At 37.2% G+C, this 17,207-nt stretch overlaps 1 protein-coding gene across 1 annotated transcript; it reads left to right on the forward strand.

The window, feature by feature from the left end:
• Positions 1 to 2,159: 2,159 nt before the first annotated feature.
• Positions 2,160 to 13,589, forward strand: dgke (diacylglycerol kinase, epsilon). Its single transcript, XM_028449215.1, has 11 exons — positions 2,160 to 2,795; positions 4,620 to 4,779; positions 5,063 to 5,182; positions 5,961 to 6,104; positions 6,179 to 6,336; positions 8,378 to 8,426; positions 8,507 to 8,620; positions 8,698 to 8,769; positions 11,159 to 11,286; positions 11,382 to 11,493; positions 12,548 to 13,589. Exons 1-11 carry the CDS (start codon positions 2,377 to 2,379, stop codon positions 12,731 to 12,733), a joined length of 1,662 nt encoding a protein of 553 aa, XP_028305016.1. The 5' UTR covers positions 2,160 to 2,376; the 3' UTR covers positions 12,734 to 13,589.
• The last annotated feature ends 3,618 nt before the right edge of the window (positions 13,590 to 17,207 follow it).

Consider the following 17,207-nt stretch of genomic DNA (forward strand, 5'->3'; position numbering starts at 1 on the left):
ACTTTATAAATCCAGGAACGTGACGCTCATATAATCTGGATGTCAGCCAATCAGGGATCTTTCTACAAACACGTGTGCTCCATGAGCTGTTTTTGGCGTTACTGTTGGCTGCTCATCTGAAGTCAGACGCGTTCAGGTACCCTCGGTAGTAAAAGTGAAATGACGGACGTCCAAGCAGAAGTCTCCATAACAGCGTTAGAGACAACAGTTACACAGCAATCAAGCAGAAAAAGGCAGACGGAGGTGGAGAAGCAACAGTTTAAAGCCACAAACACTGAGGAGGAATGGATCACTTTTGCTTTGTGTCCTCGTGGAGGTCCACACCGCACACACTGGTGTCAGAGAGAGAGAGTGAACAGATGGGATGAATCGCATGTAAACCAAGAGAAGCTTATTCAAGGTGAATTCATTTTATAGTCTGGATGCAAAGTGATGGTTTTCAGTCCACTCAGAGCATCATTGAGCCCTAGTTTTTAATATCGGGTGAAATTCACTTCAAAAATTCTTGATTTTGTCAACATTTTTTTTTTGTGTATTTTAGAAAAAATTTGAGGAAATGTTTGTGAGAAAATTGAGTGCTCTTTTCTCAATTTGCAATTAAAGATGACTGCATTCGTGTGATTTAGGAAAACTGCAGTCAATAAATTGGTGAATTTGAGATAATTTCAAATGGATTATTTGGTAATTTACACAATAATACATGTTTTACTCTGTCATTTTCACTTTCTCCTGCAGGCCAATTTTGATGCTCCTAAAGGCCGAAATTGGCCCTCGGGCCCTGAGTTTGACACATGCGATCTCGCCCCACTACTAGTAAGTATATATACAAATAAAATACGCTTGTCTTTTTTTTTTATTGACCAAAAAAATTATAATTCATTAGCGCCATCTCCTGGTAAATGTGTAAAGTGACAATAATCTGCTGAATAATTACATGCACCATGTTTGGCATCGTTTTTTTTTTTTTTTTTTTTTATTATTGAACAATTTCAAAGGATAAAATCTCATCTTGTTACAGCTTCAGAAGCAAGAACAGAATGAAAACAAACATTTCAAGCAAAAAGCATAAAAATAAAATATGATAGTAACAGGAGCATATAGGCACAGAGTGGCACACACTCCAAGTCAAAACAACATTTTTTTTTGCAAAGTCAGAGTATAGCTTCCGTGCATATTTACTATTCCAAAGTTTCCCCAGGGCTGAAAAGAACAGTTTGAACTCGTTGGTAAATCTTGAAAAGGAGGGCTTGTGTTTTTTCTCCACTTTGCACAATGAATATGATATTTCCCCAGTTGTAAAATAATATTGACATGATCTGAAATGGAAGAATCTAAATTGTCCATGTAGTAAACAATATGTTGTATTTCAAAGTTTTGGAAAAATCAGTTATTTTTAGTGAAATCCAATTATTAATATTTGACCAAAAAGATTGAGAGACAGGACACAGAAATGATAAATGTTCTAAAGTTTCATCTACATTATGACAGAATGATCATAACTCCACCTCAAAATTAAATCTCTTTTTAATGAAAATTGACACAGGATATATATTATTTAAGATATTGAAATGGGTTTCTTTAACTTTAGGTAAAATAGGCCACTTTTTTTTTTAAGGTGGTGGGGTTCGTCAGGTTAGGGCTCTGCTGTAACCATGGTAATATTTAGCAGTTTGGCATCGGTTTTATTTCCTCCCAGGCTAAAACTGATCACGAGGAGAACCTGTGCTCATCACGTGACTCAGTGACGGATGTGGTCAGAGGCGCGTCCTGTTGACAACACTTTCCCGGATGTGGCTCTGTCACTCCCGAATCCCTTCACGCGCACGGGATCCTTTCAACGCATGCGCGAAACGCGTCTACATCCGGTCGGCCTATTTTACGTGTACTATTTAAAAGGTTAATTAGAAATTTACGTTTTGAGTGAATTACTATTTATTTTGGTTTTTATCTTATTTTGGGTCTTTGATTGTCAATGTTGTATTTGTTTTTTTTTTTTTTAAATAAACAATTAAAAACACCACAAAACAGTCACATATTTAAATGTATACTAATAAAATATTTAACAAACGTCGTATGGTCGGTTTACATTCAAATATGACGTCCCAGCAGCTCTGACGTAATGATTACGAGTGAAGGAAGTGACGTAGTCTACGCGCATAGGTTGAAGGGATCGAAAGGATGCGGTAGTGACAGGCTTCTCTCCGTTATGTGCGTGAACGCTCTTTGGTGAGGCTGTTACAGAAAGCGGTGCTGAGGTTTAAAGCTTTTTTTCTTTTCAAATGTTTGTGTTTGGACGTGAACGTGTGGACATTTCTGTCCCGAGGACACGCACGGTGCGTTCCGCTCACGCATCATCTCTGCACTGAAGCATCAAAGATGAGAACGGAGGAGTCCGGGTCCCGGGAGGACTGGTCCCTGCTCTTCTGGACCTTTCTGGCCGTCCTGGTTTCGGTGGTCATCACGCTGTGGTGCAGCACGCAGCGGTCCAAGCGCCGGACGCACACCAAGGGCTTCTTCCGTCAGAGCAGGCACGGTTGGTTCTACACGGATCTGTTCCACAAGCCCACCTACTGCTGCGTGTGTGCGCAGCACATCCTCAACGGAGCCTTCTGCGACTGCTGCGGCGTGTGCGCGGACGAGCCGTGCATGCGCAGGGCCGAGCGCAGCCTGCCGTGCAAAGACATCACCTCTGCGTCCAGCGCGCACCGCTGGGTCCGAGGGAACGTGCCGCTGGCCAGTTACTGCGTGGTGTGCAAACTGCAGTGCGGGACCCAGCCGAAGCTCTGCGACTACAGGTGAAGGCCCCTCAGAGTGCCCGCAGTGCGGCCCACACTTTGATTTTTAACGTCATGTCTGTGCGTTTCTCCTGCCCTTTGTTGAATGAATCCCCTCCATCATCTATGTGACGTGTGTCAAACTCAAGGCCCGGGGGCCAAATCTGGCCATTTAGCGCATCCATCTTGGCCCGTAGGAGAAAGTAACAATGTCAGAAAACGTGAATTATAGTGTAAATTACCAGATGGCTCACAATTCACCAACTCAGCAATATTTTAAGGGGCTTGCATTTTTTATTTGTTGAATGCAGGTAATTGCAAATTGTGGAAAGAAGTCAACGTTTTTCCACAAATCCTGCAATTTCTCACAAACAATTCTAAATTACACAAAAATTGGTGACAACATCAAAAATTTTGGATGTGAATTAAACTGATATTAAAAACTAATGCACAATAGTTGCTTTTTTTCACCACCTAAATTCTACAGCCCACTTGAGGTCAAACTGGTCCATATTTGGCCCCTGAACTAAAACTAGTTTGACACTCCTGCATAAACTAATTTTCCACTGGTAACAGGCTGGCACTCGGGATGCATTTCACAATGTTTGTTTCTTGTTCGATATATCCAATACTCAATTTTAAAGACAATATCGGCCAAAACTGATAACTTGTCAATACTATTGTGCATCAATAGTTGGCACCCAAACAATATGAAATATCATTTGAATTTAATTAATATAGGATCAACTTTAAACGTAACCTAAAACTAAATTTCACACATCAAGAACATTTTTAAAGTTTGATAAGAAACGTTGATACGTTTTAAACTTAATTGATAAATATGAGAATTTTAGAAGTGCAAATTAACACAACAATGTACAAAACAAGTCAGGAAGCTCAACTTTAACATTCACACTTAAAAAGTGTTAAATATGAGTCTAAGAGCAGCCACTGAAAAGAGCTTTTTGTATATAATCACTTTCTCAACTGATGTTGTATTTATTAAGTTTTTATAAGCATGATAAATAAGACAAGTCAAACTAATAACACATAGCCCCGCCCCTTGACCTTATGACCTTACTCAACTGGATTCATGCGTGCTATGCAGTTAAACAGCTGAATATCAATGTCCCTAATGGAGGATTTGGTTCATATTTGTACATTTAGTCATGAACAGTTCTATTCTTTGTATATCTGTAACAAAGGACAGAAAAAGTCACTATGGAGACAGTTTGACATTGCTTGTTTTTATGAACTTTTTTAGTGACAACGTTCGGGATGTAACGATTGTAACGATTCGATTCACGATACTGGGTTCACGATACGATGCTCTCATGATGTATTTTACAAAATGGGACTGTAGACATATGATGATTGAAAAATATTCCTTTATTTTTTTGGGGGAAAAAAATAGAAAATACTGTACTATTTTCATTTTGTTTTTCATTGTCAAAAGAATCCCTTGATAAACTATTCAAAACAATGCAATTTAACTAAAAATAAATCTTGAATGAAATAAATAAAGGAATAATACAAATGAAGAAGAAGCCTATTAATTTAAATTCGGGTTCTATAGTAAACAATGCAAAACTGCATAATACTTATTTTCTGCCTTAAGAATTGGACTTTAAAAAAAAAACTGGTCTGCAATTTTCAGAAAATCGATATGAACCGTGATACCTATGAATCGATTTTTAACTGCCTTATGATTGTTACCTTCCTAGACAGCGTTGTTAGAAATGAAAATACTGCACAAAAAACAGCTGCAGTTTGTTTGTAGATAACAACAGATTAGATCGTCTCTGTTTTTTGTATGAAGTTGTATTTGTTGCCTCTGGCCTACAGGTGTGTGTGGTGTCAGGCCACCGTGCACGACGACTGCATGCACAGCATCTCTGAGGCGGACGTGTGTGACCTGGGCGAGTTTCACAGCCTCATCATCCCTCCTCACTACCTCTACAAGGTCAACAAGCTCCGCCGCCGCCACCCGGATGAATACAGCAAGGTAGAGAGAGTTCAACCTGCCTCCATTTTAGCTCCGCCTACCAAACAGGAGAGCGAGAGCTTTAAACAATCAGCATGAATTCATTAATAATATTCATGATAACACACGGGGAGGGGTGAGGCCTGGACCTATAGCTGGTTTCTTTCTCAATCAGGGATAGGAGTCTCAGCAGAGAAGCTAAAGAGCTGCATGTGGCCCAAGAGCCACAGTTTGAGAGCACTCGTATCAAACGTTGATCCTGATCTTTTCCCATAATGCATAAGGTGTGTGTGTGTGTTTGCAGTTGGGCTCCTCCTGTGGCAGTAACTGGACTCCAGTGCTGGTCTTGGCAAACACTCGCAGTGGGAACAACATGGGGGAGGCTCTACTGGGAGAGTTTCGAACACTTCTCAACCCAGTGCAGGTCAGTCTGCTGCTCCTCTGCATTTCATCACAACAGGAGGCATAAAAACGTGACTGATTATCAACATTCATGTCAGCGTTTATAATAATGCCCGTCTGAGTGTGAACACAGGAAACAACAAAGTGTTTGTGTGTTTTTATTGTTGTTTTGTATATTTTTATTTGTTATTTTGTAGTCATCTTGTGTGTTTTTAGAGCAATTTTGTGTTTAATTATCTTGTCTTTTTTTGTGTATTGTTCTGTGATTTTGTATGTTTTTCTTATATTTATTTTGTTCATTTTTTTGTACATTATTTTTGTTATGTGTATTTTTGTTTTTGGTATTTAAAAAAAAAAATATATATATTTTTCTTGTCATTTTGTAAATTTTTCTGTCATTCTGGATTTTTGTTGGTTTGCATATTTTTATTTGTTATTTTTAGTTGTCTATTGTGTTTTTGGAGTAATTATGTTTTATTCTGTTGTCCTTTTTTTGTATTTTTCTGTGATTTTGTATGTTTTTTTTTTATAGTTGTTTCATGCATTTTTGCTGTCTTTTTGTGTATTATTTTTGGGGGCCACACTAAATTAGACTAAAGGCATCATGTGGCCCCCTGGCCACCAGTTGATCATGTCTGCAGTAGACACTTTATTTAGTAAATTACACTTTTTACTTGATTCATTATTATTTAAAGGATACAAACTGCTGCCTACTTTGTGTTCTTAATCCAAAAAACGCTTTATTTTGAAGGATTTGATGCCTTTCTGAACATCTGATTGGTTTGGTCTCTCACTGACAGGTTTTTGATCTGTCCGAGCTCGCTCCCTCCAAAGCGCTGCAGCTCTGCACCCTCCTCCCCCCTGGGAGAGCTCGTGTGCTGGTGTGCGGCGGTGACGGCACGGTGGGCTGGGTGCTTGATGCCATCGACGCCATGAAGTTGAAGGTGAAATTTTGAGATGAAGCTCCCGTCCTCGTGTTTTATTATCTTGTGTCATCTGAAGTGCTTTTGTGAATCAGGGCCAGGACCAGTTCCTCCCCAGGGTGACCATCCTGCCTCTGGGAACAGGGAACGACCTGTCCAACACTCTGGGGTGGGGAGCTGGGTACGCCGGGGAGATCCCTGTGGAGCAGGTTCTCCGTAACATGCTGGATGCTGAGGTCATCAAAATGGACAGGTGGGCCGTTTCCTCTATATGCTTTCTAAGGAGACAAATGTCCTGACGGGTCTAAAACAGGTGTTATCAATATATGGAGTGGGGCCCAAAACTGGTCATGTACATTTTTTATTTAATTGGACCTTAGCAAAAAAAGACAAAACTGAATTAATGTGCTTTTATTTTGAAGGGGTTTCACATATAAAGTATGGCATTGACTTTGCGCTAGGGGTGTGCGTTGCCATGAATCTGACGATACGATTCAGGATTTGTATGTCCCGATATATCCCGATACTAAACAATACGATATACATTGCGATATCAATACTTACACATTTCATCTTTACAAGTACAAAGTGGTATGAAATGTATTTGATATTTTTTAAACTTGCGAGAACAAGTATATGGTAACTAACTGTAATTCAAGTACCAATATGAAAAACAAGTGGTATGTTTATCAAACTGTCAAATTACATTTTTGCTTTTTCATCAGATTCTGATTCTGTCAAATTCTTAAATTCTTCAACAACAAAAAAAAGTAACCACATAGATCTATAAAAGTACCCAGAATGTTTTATTAAAATAAAGTGTGATCAACTTCCAAGCTAAAATGCATTGAGGAGTGATGTATTTTAACAAGATCTGATGTTTTGGATTTTTTAGATCGATACAGTTATTGCGCTGTGAAATCAATTTTTTCTTACACCCTTACTTTGCGCTCCTTAAAGAAGGGGTTTACTTTTTCATTCCAGTAACTTTTTCCCAAATATATATAAAGCTTCCTCAGCACACGCTGAGATCGATGCCAGATTTGACGTCCAGCCATTTGCTAAAGCCAAAATTTTACAGTGAAAAAATGTGAGATATTGTATTTAAACATGACAGTTTAGTCAGTGCCATATAGATATTTCCATTTCGGAGTTTGAAATCTGTCATATTACGTCAGATTTCACACAAGAATTGACATTTACGTCTCTCTAGCCACCTGTTCACGTAAACAAATTGCTTGCAAATGCATGATATTTTACCAAAATGTGCATGTGAAGCTTTATTCAGTGTCCTATTGCAATTCTGATTTAGTAAAAAAAAAAAAAAATATTGATAATTTGGCCATTTTTGTTTCAGGAAGCAAAGTGAGTCCCACATTTGTTAATTGTTTTTTTTTTTCTGTTGCATTTGTTTCTCATACGCTGACACTACAGATAGTGTAACTATGAATAGGGGTGTCCCGGTCCGATGTCAGCCAGAAAACGAATATCGGATTTTATCAGACTCAATCTAAAATCTCCGATATATATATTATATTATATTATATTTATTCAGTTGTAGAATACTGTAATTATGTTGAAGGTTAAAATGTATGTAAACTGCCCCCCAGGGATGGGTTAAATTGCAGGGGACAAATTTATGTGTAACAACATATACCAATAAAGGCTTAAAGCCCAATTTAATTAGATTTTTTTTAATTTAAACAATGTGTTAATAATAGTTCTAACATTCCACACTACAAAATAAGTCATAAAAGTGAGTATGATTCATGCTGATATTGTATCGGATCGGTATCGACAAATACCCAAGGTTGCAATATCGGTATCGTATCGGAAGTGAAAAAGTTGTATCGGGACAATCCCTCACTTTGAATAATATAGTGTGTATAGTATAGTACAGTGCTGAGTGATATCTCTAGATATCAAGATCTTTTCATACACGACAGAGAAGGAAAAAATAATATAGTTAAAATCAGTCTGGTATTGATACTTTTTTTTTCATACGTCTCGGAAGCTTTCTTTACCTGGAGGTCTGAAAAGATGAGATTAAAAGGAAAGAATATGAAACAGCCACTGCACAGACTGTCAGAAAAAGCAGTGAATGATGCGTTTTTTTCATTTTTTCTGTAAACAACTGCATGGTAATGTGCCTCGATAACTTATTTATTTAGAGTTTCTACATTTAGTTATTTCAACCTGAAGAAGAACATATCTATTCTCCAGATATCTGTGATTAAAGCATATGAGAATAGATATTTGAAGTTGAAGTGAATCTTGCGGTGCTTGTGTTTCAGATGGAAGGTGCAGGTCGCCTCCAAAGGCCTCTACTTCTGTAAACCAAAGGTGAGTTTGATTTATTCGCGGGGACACTCCTGTTCAGTGTGTGTGGGATAATTCTGACATCCCCTCTGTGTCCTCTTCAGGTTCTGTCCATGAACAACTACTTCTCAGTGGGGCCTGACGCTCTCATGGCTCTTAACTTCCACACCCACCGCGAGAAAACTCCGTCCTTCTTCTCCAGCCGCATCATCAACAAGGTTGGTCAAATGTTGGCCTGAGTGATGGAAGCACGGAGGATTTGGGCTCAGGTTTTTCTCTTTCTCTCTCTCTGCAGGTTGTTTATTTCCTGTACGGCACCAAAGATTGTTTAGTGCAGGAATGTAAAGATCTGGATAAGAGGATTGAGGTACGGTCAACGTCACTCTGCACAGGATTAGTCGATGCTTTCACACCTCACGTTTAAAAAAAAAAAAAAGTTTTTTATTCAGACAAGTTTTCATTCATAACAGAAGACAAAGACAGATACCGATTAATGAAATAATCATACATACATCAAGCAAGAATAATAATAACAAGAAATAAATTAGAGTAAGGATGCAGGTTCTGGCCCGCATTAGCATTAGCTTAGCATTAGCCTAGTATTACCACTTACCTTGCATTAGCCTAGCATTAGCACTAACCTAGCATTAACATGAACCAGAGGTTTCACATTTTCAAATCCCAAAATTGATTTATCTGATTAACTCATAGTTTGAGGAAACATGGAGAAGCAATTTGATGTTTTTTATTTCATTCTTATATTAAATAATTCATTTCTATTGTTTATAGTATATATTATATATATATATATATATATATATATATTTAATGCAGGGTTTTTCAACCTCTGTGAAATTTCTATTGATAATGAAATTAAAAAAATACAGATTAGAAGAAATGTTTTTATTAATTTATTTATCTATTTTGCACGATTAAAAAAAAAAAATATATATATACATAATAGAATAGAAATATATACAAAATGCAGGAAGCTCAAAGAGCTTAAATAGTATTATTTTTCAAATTAAAATACCACACACAATCCCAAACAACTGTATTCTATACTTTCACTTTCTCAAATATAAATCAAGTCCTAATAAAATGCAATATAAAAATATGTGAGCTGGCACATCTCGTCACTTTGTGCACTAATCCTGGCTACTCTGTATTTGTAACCCAGTATAACAAACATGATTAGAGGAAAAAAGTCTCTGTCGCCAGAAATCTGTAAAATATTAATGGGGTCACGACACAAAAAAGTTTGGGCACCACTGATTTTCACTACTAGAATATATAAGTCAATGTTTCCATAGACTGGACCTCAAAGGTAGATTGATCAATTTCTCCACAATGCTATGTTTGTTGTCTGCTGGCACGTAACGTCACAGAGAGACAGTCAGCCGTAAAGTCTTTATTATTAAAAGAGCTTTTAAAACATCCATATAAAGTCTGCTGTGCTTAAAGGTCCAGTATTTTGTTATTCTTCACCCATCCCCATTTGTTCTAAGAACCCCAACAACATAGTATTTGAGGTTTATTTTCCCAAACTCGCCTGTTTTGCAGAGTTTTAGCCTCTGAAAAGTGACTCTCTGAGCAGTTATAAAAACGGGCTGTTTTGGGGCCTACTTATGCCTATTTATCAGTGGGCGTGTCTATAGATGCTGACTTCATGCCTCGCTGTTGCGAGGGGGATCAGTGATCATCAAAGCAATTTTCTTTTGCTATCCACATTTCAGCCAGAAAAATTGCACATTACAGTAAAACACATGGATATTTAAGTGGCTATTGTGATTGTGAGTCCATGTCAGTGCTTTAGGGTCTGTAGCAGCAGCGGAGTCATTCAGCTGTTTCAAATACTCACCAGAGTTGTTAAGCTGCTAAGTCACTTTCTTCTCCTCCTCATCTCTATTAACTACCGGACAAGTGCAATTAAGGTGATAATCATTTGTTTTGTCCAACCGCTGAGTCGCATTGTGTCACGAAGACGTCAGATCAAGTCAAAGGCGATACGATGCGATATAACGGGTACTAAAAATGGAACTGCTCCCTGGGTTCTAGGCTGTTGCTGCCCACTGCTCCTCAGGGAAGGATTAAACACAGAGAACACATGTATGTATGTAGCTTTACATATATGTCAATAAAGTATAAAACACATTATATATATTAAACCACAGTCTTTGTTTTAGCTGTAAGATAGTTTGAGAGGGAGGAGCTCACATTATTATAGGGTAGGAGGAGCCAGGATTGTCAGGAGGAGGAGTTTCCACTAGGTGACGTTAAGTAGCGGGGAAAATCCAACTCGCCGTTTGGAGCTGACTTTTTACAAAATGTGGAATAACAAGGGAGGGAGGAAACAACGTTTTCTACTTTGTCCCTGTGAATGAGGCTAAAGGATGTATTTCACTGTAGCAAAACCATTATAAAGTGATTTATTCATATTACCACCCCTTTTAAATCCAATGCGTTATTTCCTTGTATCGGAAAATATCCATTGATTACCTTTTTCAACTATTTTAGATTAATTGGTGTCTTCCGGAAGGCCTCTTCATTGCCTGATCCAATCCTATCATTCATATCTTTATTTAGGATATTTAGGACTTTTGACCCTAAACGTTTTGTCTATGTGCTTAAAAAGTCTGATTTTAGTTTTTTTTCGTCAATCTCGTCTCTTTTTGTTACAAAGAAGGTCAAACATTTGTTCGCACAGTGACGCTCTGCTACCGTGTGACTTACTGCATGTTTGCTCTGTGCCTCAGCTGGAGCTGGATGGAGAGAGGGTGGAGCTGCCCAGTCTGGAGGGCATCATTGTGTGTAACATCGGTTACTGGGGCGGAGGCTGCAGGCTCTGGGAGGGTATGGGAGACCAACCCTGCCCCCGCACACGGTCAGACCATAGCACTGAGACAGCCTGAGAGCATCAGGGAATGTGCAGAGGGAAGTGATGCTGAGGTGTGTGTGTGTGTGTGTGTATGTGTGCAGGGTGGATGATGGACTGCTGGAGGTGGTCGGTGTGTTCGGCTCTTTCCACTGTGCACAGATCCAGTTGAAGCTGGCCAACCCTGTGCGACTGGGACAGGCCCACACTGTGCGGGTGAGACACAAACACACTCACACGCACACACACACACACACACACACTACTAGAGCATGCAGGAAGTCTGGAGGATCCAAATGGTTCCACAACACAATTAAACCCAGCGCAACGATTAAAAATCTAATTTTAGTTTCTACAATCTGATTATGCACGTTCAGCTCTTTGACACAAGCTCACAAATGATTGCTGCTCTTGTTCACATAACACACACACACACACATACAAATAGACAATGGAGCCTCTAGAGCAGAGATAAGCAGCTTATATCACTGCGGGGAAAACACAAAAATGTGATTAGTGTGTTTTAGTTGTCGTTTTTAATTGTTTTGCATATTTGTTATTCTTGTGTATTTCTGTTGTCATTTTGTGTATTTTTGTTGTCATTTTATGTGTTTTTGTTGTTTAATGTATTTTTCTGGTTGTTTTGGATACATTTCTATTATTTTTGTGTATTTTGTAGTCATCTTGTGTGTTTTTGGAGTAATTTTGCATATTTTTGTTGTCATTTTATGTATTTTTGTTGTTGTTTTTGTGTATTTACCTGGTTGTTTTGGATAATTTTGTGTTATTTTTGTGTATTTTGTAGTCATCTTGTGTGTTGTAGTAATTCTGTTATTTTGTGTATTTCTGTTGTTGTTTTGGATAATTTTCTGTTATTTTTGTGTATTTTGAAGTCATTTTGTGCGTTTTTGAAGTCATTTTATGTAATTTTGTTGTTTAATGTATTTTTCTGGTTGTTTTGGATAATTTTCTGTTATTTTTGTGTATTTTGTAGTCATCTTGTGTGTTTTTGGAGTCATTTTGCATATTTTTGTTGTCATTTTATGTATTTTGTTGTTTTTGTGTATTTTTTTGGTTGTTTTAAATAATTTTCTGTTATTTTGTTGTATTTTGTAGTCATTTTGTGTGTTTTTTGAGTCACTTTGTGTGTATACTATGAGAGCTGTACAAAGTGAGACGGAGGGCTGCCTGTTGCCATGTCTGATGTCAAACTCTCCAGTGTGTGTGTGTGTGTGTGAAGTCATGTGTTTGTGTGCATTTCCTCCTCCAGCTCGTTCTGAAGAGCTCCAAGATGCCGATGCAGGTGGACGGCGAGCCGTGGGCTCAGGGTCCCTGCACCGTCACCATCACCCACAAAACCCAGGCGCTCATGCTCTACCACAACGCCGAGGCCACGGACGACGAGGAGTCCAGCGCCTCAGAGACGGAGACGCCCCACGGCTCGATCCGAGCGTGAAGAGGAGTCGAGCGGGTGTGCGTCGTTGGGCTGACGTGAATGTTTGCACCGTTGTTCGCACAAATCCTTGTGCCGATTTCACTGTATGTGTTACTTTAGAGGTTCTCAACATGTGGGTGAGGAGAAAGCTTGCGTCCTGAATCCAGGCCAGGTGAGAACTTTATATTACACTGTATTTCTGAATGATGGGAATTTATTTACCTGCTCGTCAAAGTGGGTGATGCTTTCCTTTGATTCTGACGTAGCCCCTAAAGGGACACAGATTTATATACAGCGTATATAGATATATGATATAGATTTTAAATGTCTGCGCTCACATAAAATCCTTATAAATGAAATGAATGTTTGTTCCTTTGGCGACGCTGTAGATTCTCACTCATCACAAGCTGAAAATATGTTTTCATTCCAGAGATGCAAAGGGTGGAGAATTTTCCGTGAACTTAAGCTTTCAGAATAAACTCTTGAAAATTGTTTATTGGAATTAACTAAAAAAATGAGTTTTAAATAACTGTATCAATCATGAACAAACAGATATTAGCATTACATTAAAAAAAAAAAACATTTCAAATACGGTTGCAAAATTCTGGGAATTTACAAAGTTGGAAACTTTCAATGGGACTTAACTGGAATTTGTGAGAAATTTTCATAATTGAAAATTAAGATCGCCATCTCAAACGGTTATTCTCAACTGGTGGGTCGGACCCAAAAGTGGGTCGCGGACCTGTACCTGGTGAGTCGCGGAGAGCTGATCAAAAATAAATAAAAACTTAATGTCTCTGACGTTATACTTGCCTTTTATTTTGAAAGAAGATGCTGTGAAATGCATGTTGCACAGGAAAATATATAGATTTATGTTTTACATTTTTTATATATATATGTGTGTTTTCAACAGCTATTTTCAAAAAACTAAATTTGTTTGCTCGTTTTCAAAAAGAAAAATTGGGTTGCGATGTAATAACCCTGGCAAAATGATCTAAAATATTATCAGTTATTTAAGTTACTCCCAATTTCCAGTTAATTCCAAAAAACAGAAAAATAATTCCCATGAAGCGTTTATATTTTTGAATATTCCCAAACTTCTCATGGATTTTACTGGAAATGTTCTGCCCCGTTGTACGTCTATGTATGTGGATTCTCCTGCATTTTTCACTCAACTCTGCAGTGTTTGTGTGTGTCCGGCTCATTTCTGACCCCTGGACGTTTGATGCTTTTTATCCTTCACGCACTGCCTCAGTTAAGTCTTAATCCTATTTATTCTTTATTTAAAATCAGAGTGTGTTGTGTTGTTTGCTTTCCTCGTCCTAATGTCCGTCCCATGTTTACATCGTCACGCTGCCTGCCTCACGCAGACACAGTGCAACCATTAACACTGCCAACGCTAACCAGCTATGTTCACCAGCAGGGTTGGGGTCAATTACATTTTTCACGTCTTCAATTATCCAAGTCCAATTACAACTCAATTACAAATTACGGTGAACGGCATTTATCCCAATTACAATTACGTTCTCAATCACTAAAGTTCAATTACAATTAATCACAATTCCTGAGTCTGAAATAAATAATCCAAGAAAACGTAACTTTTGTCATGTGTTAGCTTACTGTTAGCATCTGGTTGTGGGAAACTTAATGTGAAACATATTTTAATAATTATTATGTGTAAGCCATAGAACTGTAATATGATTCCTCAGTTTTTTGCTTAATTTAATTACAATTGGCAGTTTTTAATTTCCGAATTTCCATGCCAGTTACAAAGTCAATTACAATTTAATTATGATTAAAAAGGCAAAAGTTTTTTTTACAATTATGATTACATCACGATTGCAATTAATTAAATATTGCACAATTACATTTTTCAGTTACAGTTCAGTTAAGATCACAGGTGATTAGCATTTTTTCCAATTGCAATTATTTTGTATCCTCTGAAAGTCAATTACAGTTACGTTCTCAATTACTGAAGTTCAATTACAATTAATCACAATTACTGAGCCTCAAGTAAATAATCTAATAAGTTAACATTCCTCTTGTGTTAGCTTTATGTTAGCATGTCTTAAGATAACAGGTCCTAAATCAGCTGTAAAATACACTTAAAACAAATATCTATTATCTATTGGTTACCTCGTTAGGCTTCCTAATCAATGAAAATATAGATTTGATGATATTTTTGGGGTGGGCATCTGGACCTTTTTTTGTGTCTATACCACTCGATTTCAATTTTTTTTTAAATTGTAAAATGTTGGAAAGCTTGATATGAAACATGTTTTAATAAATAACTACACATGTGTAGGACTGTACATAGAACTGTAACATTGTTCCCCAGTTTAAAGTATAATTGATCATTTTTGTATAATTTTCATAATACAAATTCAGTTATCTGAACTCATTTACAATTCAATTACAACATAGGGTTGTAACCCAACATGTTTTTTTTCAAGGACAATTTCAATTATAATTACACCGTAATTGTAATTAATTGTCATTTACAGTTATAATTGACCCCGACCCTGGCACAGAGACTATCCTGCTGATATTCGATACACTGATTGGTGAAAGTGGATTTAATGATTTCTTTGCAAAATCATAAAAAGGCTGGAAGCTGTTTTGAAATGTTTACGCTAAATGACCGTATTTCTCTTTAACAGTGTTTACAGCAGAGATGTTCATCTGCTGTCCTACATGTACTGAGCTTTGAAAAAAGAATGAATGTTTGTGAGCTGAACTGTGACAATCAGGAACACTAAAGCTCATCTTTGTGATAGAAACGTAGCCAAACGTGAGCTGTGATTTACTAAAGCTTTGTCCTGCTCTGAATGCCTGACCTTTTCTAAACGAAGCCATATCTGAAATGTTTGGGTTTTTTTTTTTTTTTTGCACCGTTTGCTGCTCGTAAGCGTCGACAGGGATCCGTTTTAGCCACGCCATGCCTACGCCACGCACAATGCACATGTTGGTGATCCTTCTTTATCTTCTCGTTTGTGTGTTTATGCACTGATTTCACCTGAATGTTACAGAATTAATGTTTAGCCACGCTAACAGCCCCAGAATGTCATCACACAGGGGTTCCGTTTATTTCATTAATGCTCGTAAATTATTGAATACAAATGTTTGGTCTTCGTCTTTTATTTTGAAAGAGCACTGGTCGATAAGGAAGAAATCCTGGCCTTCCTAATGACGTATCATGATTACAGATTTATTTCCATAGGAGACAATATCATTTTTTGATTGTTACCAAACAAATTCTTTAACAAGTCCTTTTATTTTAGCTTTGATTTATTTCCTTTATGCATGTCAAATATTTAATACAAAAGTTTTATTTTATTTATTTATTTTATTTCCAAAGACCCACAGCTTCATTTTAATGGGTTATTAAACATGTATTTTAGTGAAAAGTAGGTTCATTAAAATAATCAATACTTGTTTTTAAAATAAAGTTTCATTTAAAGAATAAAAAATGACCAGATTTAAAATGGCTTATTTTCCGTTTGAAGCTGTAATTTCTCCCGCAAACCACACGACTGTTCCTTACAGTGGAGCAGTCATTTAATTTAGAATTTAATAAAATAATAAAATGACTCTAGGACGAAGCCCTGCGGGGAAATTTTAGTTTAATGGTTGTTGGGGGATTTTTTTAGCATTTATTCTCCCAAAAGTGGGTGTGGCTTAAGGCTTAGAATCCAGCCGTAGGGAGTGTGTAAGCTCAGCGCCGCGCACTTTGAACCCAAGCTTTCTACTCTACACGCTGCCAACTGCAAACGGGTTAAATATTTACTCGTGTTCTGCTTTTTACATCCACACAAAACTGTTTCTACCTCTTTTCTGTCCTTTTTCCAGCACTGACAAATGTTCCCTGGGATGCTAGCGTGGCTAATTAAATGTTTTGCGTGTGTGTATAGAAGCTTTTCATGACTATTATTATTATTGTCATTATTGTTATGTACCAGGATGTAGTAACTTGTTTTAAATCTATTCCTCCCTCATCGAAATCATCTGAAATAACATTTGATCTCAATGGATGTAAACCCCTGTTCAACCAAAATTGATGTGTTGAAGCCATTTTTCTGAACCTTCCTATAAATATTTTCATATGGAAGTGATGCATCTGTGTTTATTTAAACATTACAAACAGAGGATAACCATACACACATTTTTGTGACAAAAGTTTTATTTGCTAATCTGTGGAAGTAAATCAGTGGATCTAAACTTTATCCTTTAATTCTTTAACCATCAAAATTCTGTGTAAAAAAAAAAAAAAAATACCTGACGTAAAAAAAAATGCCTCAAAAAGTTGGGATTTTGACCCTGGCTCCCCCAACTCACATTTTTACATTTTGTTTTGTATTAGTACATTTTGATACTATGGAAATTCTGTGATTTAAATTAAAAACAGATTCATATTTTTTTTACATTATATATTTTTTTTTGATTTTTTTCCAAATAAATTCTGAAAAGTTTTTAGCTTTGTGCTGAGTAAAAATAT

The sequence above is a fragment of the Gouania willdenowi genome, chromosome 1 (genome assembly GCF_900634775.1).
Source record: "Gouania willdenowi chromosome 1, fGouWil2.1, whole genome shotgun sequence".
Taxonomy (NCBI): Eukaryota; Metazoa; Chordata; class Actinopteri; order Blenniiformes; family Gobiesocidae; genus Gouania; species Gouania willdenowi.